At 45.5% G+C, this 8,231-nt stretch overlaps 1 protein-coding gene across 1 annotated transcript in view; it reads right to left on the minus strand.

Annotated features, from left to right (window-relative positions):
- Nucleotides 1-7,879, minus strand: part of TFE3 (transcription factor binding to IGHM enhancer 3) — a 65,314-nt gene extending 57,435 nt beyond the window's left edge. The window contains exon 1 of the mRNA XM_082262823.1: nt 7,677-7,879. Coding sequence (XP_082118949.1) covers nt 7,677-7,780 — 104 coding nt within the window. The 5' untranslated portion in view covers nt 7,781-7,879. The remainder of the gene's footprint in view (nt 1-7,676) is intronic.
- Nucleotides 7,880-8,231: the final 352 nt, after the last annotated feature.

Genomic DNA, 8,231 nt, shown 5'->3' on the forward strand with positions numbered 1-8,231 from the left:
AAGTTTAGGCCAATTTGTATTCTGCTACATATTTTTGGTAAAAGAGATCCCAAAAAGGGATATTAATTTGCGCAAAATTTATAGCGTTTACAAACTATGGGATCGCTTTATTGACTTTTTTTTTAAATAGTTTTTATTAGTAATAGTGGCGATCAGCGATTTTTAGCGGGACTGCGACATTGCGGCGGACAACTCTGACACTGTGACAGTGACACCAAGGCAGAGTTACTGTATAAATGACACTGGCAGGGAAGGGGATAACATCAGGAGAGATCAAAGGGTTAAGTGTGGACTGACTGCAGTAAGAGAGAAATTGGGGTTCCTGATTAGTAGGAACACACATCTCTCCCTTCCTGTCTGACAAGAACAGCCGTCTGCCTTGTTTACATAGACGGCTGTTCTGTCAGTCTCCTTGACAATCGCGGGAGACCAGCGGTGATCGCGACCGCCAGTCCCGCGGACTGGCTACCGCGGTGTCTGATCACAGCGATCTGCGGAAGCGTGGCTCCGGCGGCACACATGCGCCCCCTAGAGCCTTAAAGCAAAATTACGTACATGTACACGATTTTGCGCATTAGGGCTGCCGTGCCGCAGTATATGTATGGTGGGCAGTCCTTAAGTGGTTAAATATTTAATTTGTTTATTAAAAAATTTTTGCATTTTCATTTTATTTATTTCCATAAAAAGGCCCGGCAAAATCCTCCGCACCAGACCCATGATGCTATTAATCCGGCCCTGAGTTCCTGTGAAGGGAACCCTTTAGGCGTCAGCATACCAAGACATTTTGGACAATTTTATGCTCCCAACTTTGTGGGAACAGTTTGGGGATGGCTCCTTCTGGTTCCAACATGACTGCGCACCAGTGCACAAAGCCAGATAGATACAGACTCACCCTGGCTCTACCGCATAATGGAATGTCCAGATGCATGCATTTGCTTTCAAGTAACAAGAAAAGCCGGCACACGAATGCTTCGTTTTGATGGGATTTATTCCAGCATGACAGCAATGTGGCAAAATGGTAACGCATTTTGGCCGCAGCTTTACTCAGAGCAACGAGTAAGCTATGAGTAAGACTACAGCTGAAACGCGTTAGCATTTTACCATGTTGTACACTGCTGTCATGCTGGAATAAATCACATCAAAGCGAAAGCATTCGTGTGCTGGCTTATCTTGTTACTTGGAAGCAAGTGCACAAAGCAAGATCCACTGCAAGCAGTAGGATTGGGGCTGCTCTGTGCAAAACCAACTGCATAGAGCAGGTAAGTATGACACGTTTGGTATTTTTTGTTATTTTTACCACTTATGGACCGCTCACCGTGTATTTACGTTGGTACCTTGATGTTAAATACCGGGGTTTTAGCAGCAGATAGATGCCATAACCCCGGTATTTTTTTTAAATGGGGGGGGGGGGCGGAGAGGTGTCCCCCGCTCCCTCCCGCCACTTCCCGGTCGTTTTCCCCCGCTTACCGGACCCATTGGTAGCGGGGAAAATTATCCGGTCTGCTCTCCTCTCAGGCAGGAAGTCGAGTCAGGGCAAGATGGTCTTGGAGGACCAGAGTGACATCATATGACGTTTCCTAGCAACGAATTTACAGATCCAATTTTTTTTCATCATGAAAAAAAAAAATCTTTTTTTTTTCTTTTTTAGTGTAGATGTGAGGTCTGAGGTCTTTTTGACCCCAAATCTCACATTAAAGAGGTCCTGTCATGTTTATTTCTATTACAAGGGATGTTTACATTCCTTGTAATAGGAATAAAAGTGATCAAATAAAAAAAAAAAACAGCGTAAAAATAAAAGATAAAATAAATAGGAAAAAATAAAAAATTAAAGCGCCCCGTCCCCGTTAGCTCGTGTGCAGAAGAGACTGCATACGCAAGTCGTGCCCACATATGTAAACGGTGTTCAAACCACACATGTGAGGTATCCACGATCCAGCGGTGCACTCACCTCAGCCGTGTTCTATTAATGTCCTCCCTCGGCAGTGCCGGCATCTCTACTATGGGCAATCCGGGTGCCCACTGCGCATGCGCGAGCAGCGCTGCGCTCTGTGACTGGTCCTGAAGTCTTCTTCATGTGTCCCAGAAGACTTCAGGAATGAGAAATTCTGTTGCTGATCACCTAAGGTGACCGGAACAGAAGTGGGAGCAGGTACCTGTCAAAATCGAGTACCTGCTTCCCCCCCTCCTTCCCAAAGCTCCGTTTCACAAACAGGAGCGGGGAGGGGGCCTTAAAGCATAAGTTCCACTTTTGGACGCTAAACAGTATGTAAACCAAACATTTTATATTCCTGATATGTGTCTGCTGTACCATATACTTGTATGAAAATGTATCCGGTGCTCTTTGTATTGGTTCCTTTGTGTGAAATCCCTGGTGTTCCTGCCAGTCTGCTTTCCTATTAAAAACGGATCACACTAAGCAAGAGAATACATCCTAATCAGTTCTCTAGCTATGCTGGGAACTCAGCCTGCTCTCCTCCAATGATCAGACCTCTGCTGACATGCCTACCCCCCCCCCCTTACATAGCCATTCACTGGGAAGATCAATGTGCTGCTGATTCTCCTTTATAATGTATTTTTTTTTCTATACACAAATGTTTTGCCTTTTATTCCTATTTTAAACTGAGTAGGTTATTTTACAAGGTGATCCTTTACAATCACTTTTAAGCGAAGATCCAGGTACATTTTACACTTCCCATCATGCATAACTTTTTTACATGCTAAAAACTAGTTGGCTATTTTTTTTTCTTTTTTTTTTCGGGTTCCTTTACCTTATTTTTGCTGAAAAATATTTTCTCTTCCTCCTTTTTGCTCTGCAACCAACTACATCATTTCCTACTTTGCATGGGAAATGATTGTCATCAATACCAGGAGTCAATGAGCATCCCTGTCTCGTAGCAAGCTGTGGGACTCACTGCGACACGCGGGAGAACGGGAGGTGCATGCTGGGTAGCCAGCATGCACAGAATCCCGGAAGAACAGTGCGGCTTCAGATGCCCAGACTGCAGATGGCCGCGCTGTACAGGAGAAGAATAAAGTAAGTGAGACATGGGAGAGTGGACAGTTTACAGGATAACTTAGTATAAATGCACGAGCCCTAACTATACTAGGAGTGTTTTAAAAATAATAATTATAATAATAATAATTCAGCCGGAACTCCGCTTTAAAAGAATATTGGAAAACCTTTGTCGATCAGCGGCTGAGGCAATATGTTGCAGCTGCTGATCAGTGTTTCCTGACCGGAGTCCACCACCCCTGGGTGGATGGGGGAGTCCAATCTTTTCTTTTCAATCAGCCTGTCTATGGCCAGGCTTAAAGGGTAACCACTTTCGTGGGGAAAAAAGTCAGCAAATAAAGAAAAACCAATATAGCGTTTACAATTGCGACACAAATCCTATTGTGATTGAATCTTATTAAAAATCACCTTTCCTTTTCAATCTGCAGCTGTTGTATTTTCTGAAAATGCAATGCAATATGGCCACCTGGAAATGTTCTGTACACAAAATGTGTACTGGCCACACCCCAGAAACATCATTTCCTGCTTGTGTGATTGGCTCACCAATTTTCCCAGAAGTCTGCCTAAGATACAAGTCAGATTTCTGGCATCCCCTGCAACAGAAATGTCATTTATGGTGAGATACTCCCAATAGGAACACGTCTAAAGGGATGCAGACCCAGCACCTTTCCTCATTAGAGCCCTGCAGCTGCCACAGCTGACAGATAATTATGAAACCTCTCCCATTAGACCCACTCAGCACAGAGGAACAAACAATGATTTCTTCAGAATAACAAAAGGTAGGAATCTGCAACAAAGTTTGTTAAAATCTCTGCAATGTACAGAGATCACCCAGATAGAATGTTTTTTTTCTCAACAAAAGTGGAGTTACTCTTTAAGCTATGCTAAAGGCAATATTGATATTATTATTGTTATAATAAGATTTATATAGTGCCAACAGTTTACGCAGCACTTTTCAATGTAGAGGGGGGGACAGTACAATTACAATATAGTTCAATACAGAAGGAATAGGGAGGCCCTGCTCATGGAGCTTACAATCTAAATGGTAGGTACAAAAGGTAACAGCTGCAGAGGATGATCTGATAGAGGTGACATGGTTACAGTTCTTAGGTGGAGGTGGGCTTCCTCGAATAAGTGACATTTTAGGGATCGCCTGAAGGTAAGGTGACCAGATTTTTAAAATGAAATCCGGGGACATTTTTTTTATTGGCAAATGGCACAGGACTGCTTAATACACAGAGCACTGGGCACAGGACTACATAATACACAGAGCGCTGGGTACAGGACTGCATAATACACAGAGCGCTGGGCACAGGACTACATAATAAACAGCGCGCTGGGCACAGGACTGCATAATACACAGAGCGCTGGGCACAAGACTGCATAATACACAGAGCGCTGGGTACAGGACTACATAATACACAGCGCGCTGGGTACAGGACTGCATAATACACAGAGCGCTGGGCACAGGACTGCATAATACACAGAGCGCTGGGCACAGGACTGCATAATACACAGAGCGCTGGGCACAGGACTACATAATACACAGCGCGCTGGGTACAGAACTGCATAATACACAGAGCGCTGGGCACAAGACTGCATAATACACAGAGCGCTGGGCACAGGACTGCATAAAACACAGAGCGCTGGGTACAGGACTACATAAAACACAGAGCGCTGGGCACAAGACTGCATGATACACAGAGCGCTGGGTACAGGACTACATAATACACAGGGCGGTGGGTACAGAACTGCATAATACACAGAGCGCTGGGCACAAGACTGCATAATACACAGAGCCCTGGGCACAGGACTACATAATATACAGAGACGTTGACATTCGAGCCACCAGGCTGTTTCTTAGCCAGCATGGGATGCCCTGTCTACAGTATTCTGGCCCTGAATCCGGGGACACAACCAGGGACAGGCTTGGTCCAGGGGTCTCTGAAAACCGGGGACATCTGGTCACCCTAACTAAAGGCGCTCAGGGTAGGGACTAACTGGACATACTGGGGCAGCGAGTTCCAGAGGATAGGAGAGGCTCTGGGGAACTCCTGGAGGCGAGCATGGTAGCAGGTAACAAAGCAGCTAGAATGCTGTCACCCATGACAACTAGTCAAAGTTATAGGAGGCAGCGGAAGCGGAACTATGACTCGGTGGGAGGCTACTGTAATCTGTGCAATGCACCTTGGCTCAGTAAATAAGTCTTATTTACTAAAGCAGTGAGGCTGTGGCAAGGGCTGACTTCATCCAAACATCTAGACCTCACCTTTGCACAGTCTGGGACTGAATGCATTGCATATCATTCTAAGCCTCTGTAAATAAATAAGTGGCATTTTGTTGTCTTCTTTTTATCTAAGGACTTTCCATGATGCAATAGAGATTAAGGGGGGCCTACCAAGAGGGGCCCCTTTGAACTCAGCTAGGGAGCCTTGATTGTGTATGAGCAGACTACAAGAGTCCAAGGATTGCACAATTTCTAGAGTAGAGTCTAGGAGGGGGGGGGGGGGGTGCTGAAGTCAGCTATTCTCACTTGTTGTGGACAAAGACAAGCCTATACATTAACCCCAGCCTGATAATAAGAGCCAGCAGTTCAATGTGACTTAACCCATTAGCTCCCGTTGTCCAGGCTATGTCTGTATAAACTACCCTTGTAGATGCCTGCTAGTCCAAACTGTCAAAGCTTGTTGCCGGTCTCCAGTTCTGTCCTCATTAAACTTCCCCTTTTATTCATGTTCCATTAAGATCTTATCATTGTTTGCATTTTATAAGGGCTCTCGGACACAGCGTATGATTAAGCATGGACTGGGGTTCACTGGAACAACCATTTCTCCCTGATTTTAAAATTTTACTGGCTTTTTTCCCCTCCCCATGAATGCTCTGCCTTGAGGAGCAAAGTGTTGCAATCATTAGCATCCAATCAAAGTTCAGCTTTCACAGATCTGACAACAGTAAACTGAACTGCGATTGGCTGCTATGCGTACCTCGCTAATGTTTGCCCTCCTTTATTTATTAGGCTGGTGTTGACTGATTAACCCTATCTGGGCCAGGTTGTAATTTGAGGCTGCCATGTTGTGCCTGCTGGATGTGTGTATAAATAGATACAAACAGACTGGTGCCCTTGTTTTCCTTTGACTGTGTTGAGCTGAATGACTAAGCAAAAGCTGCGTATTGCTTCCCTGTGTTCCTCCTGCACCCCCCACCCTCTTTTCTCAGCACCCCAAAGCAAAGTCAAGAAGGATCGGCTGTGGGGTGCCCTACCATCCTAGGACCACCTTGATTTGTTTTCAAACACGTAAGCATCTTCCCTTTTATTCCTTTAAAGCAGCATGGACAACCATGAGTAGCAAAGGTGCTGAGAAATCATTTTTGCAAATACAAAACCTCAGATGATGGAAAATATCATTACTTGAATTGATTGTTGCAAACGGTGCTGATAACGGTGGCATTACTTGCTTATACCCTACCGTGTTGGACAGGCTGCTTCCCTTCATATTCTGAGGACCTACAGGTCTCCATCCATCTGGGAACTTGGAATTACTCCAAAGAAGGAGAATAATAGTTTGGCCGGTCCACTTTGGCCATCTACAGAAGAGATGTAGCCAGCAATTGGCCATCTACAGAAGAGATGTAGTCAGCAATTGGCCATCTACAGAAGAGATGTAGCCAGCAATTGGCCATCTACAGAAGAGATGTAGCCAGCAATTGGCAATCTACAGAAGAGATGTAGCCAGCAATTGGCAATCTACAGAAGAGATGTAGCCAGCAATTGGCAATCTACAGAAGAGATGTAGCCAGCAATTGGCAATCTACAGAAGAGATGTAGCCAGCAATTGGCCATCTACAGAAGAGATGTAGCCAGCAATTGGCCATCTACAGAAGAGATGTAGCCAGCAATTGGCCATCTACAGAAGAGATGTAGCCAGCAATTGGCCATCTACAGAAGAGATGTAGCCAGTTATTGGCCATCTACAGAAGAGATGTAGCCAGCAATTGGCCATCTACAGAAGAGATGTAGCCAGCAATTGGCCATCTACAGAAGAGATGTAGCCAGCAATTGGCCATCTACAGAAGAGATTTAGCCAGCAATTGGCCATCTACAGAAGAGATTTAGCCAGCAATTGGCCATTTACAAAAGAGATGTAGCCAGCAATACGGCAAAGATGACAATATTTTCCAAAATTTTCCTGGGACTCTTTGCTGCCGAGAAAGTATATTGGAAAATATTCAAGGTACAGATCTGAAGGCCATTATTACAGTAGAGGTAAAGAATTAAACATGTAGGATTATGCAGACCCTCAGGGTCACTGCCAGGGACCAAAGTTTCCAAAGAACATTTTTCAAAAGGCAAGACTTTTTCTAGAAATCAGGGACCCCCAACCATCGTACAACACAATCTCCCTATAATGGTGTCACGTATTTTTATTAAATCCAACCAGCTTAATGGTGTTCACCCCCAAAATAAAAGTTGCCTTCCAATGGCTTTGACTGCCCAAAGGTGTGAAAAATTCTCCGTATGGAGTCATCTTACACAGCCTAAATTGTACACAACCGTCTCCGTGCCAGCCACGCACTCTGCACCAACACAAGCTGCGCAGGGCCAACAGGGAGACGCACATACACACAATGAGGCGGTAGTGAGCGTTACGACGCACTGCCTTACCTCAGCAGTTGAATGCTGTCTGCGCTGGAGCCCACGAGGACATAGACTGTATGTTGTGGGGGGCTGTGCACTGTGGGGTCCTCACAGCCTATATCATGAGACATCTCTAGGGAGTTGCCGTAAACGGTGGACCCCAGGTAGTCCACCACTGTTGACTCGTTCGCTCCTCAACCGTGGTCACCTGGGCAAGTTTTCTGCTCGTCCCTGGCCTTCCCCTGTATGGCCTATAGGCTGGTACTCTTCTCGCTGGGTTGTGTAGCTCAGCTCAGTGTCTTCAGCTTAGTTCATACTGTACTTCCCATAACTAGGACAGAGCAAAACAAGATCTCCCCCCCCCCCCCCCACCTCCTATCCTTCCTCTCTGTGTCTGCCTCCCCCTCCCTCACTTTCCTCTCTCCCTCTGCACTTTCACCCTTTCAATCCTGGATCAAGACTCATTGGCTGCCTCTCTTCCCAACAGCCTGGCTTGGTGTGAGTTAACTGATGACTCACAGACAAGGGAAATTCCGCAGCCAGCATGGGCTGACAGAAGGACAATGGTACAGCCAATGAGAG

Source organism: Pelophylax lessonae (genome assembly GCF_965119305.1).
Source record: "Pelophylax lessonae genome assembly, chromosome: 7".
NCBI classification, from domain to species: Eukaryota; Metazoa; Chordata; class Amphibia; order Anura; family Ranidae; genus Pelophylax; species Pelophylax lessonae.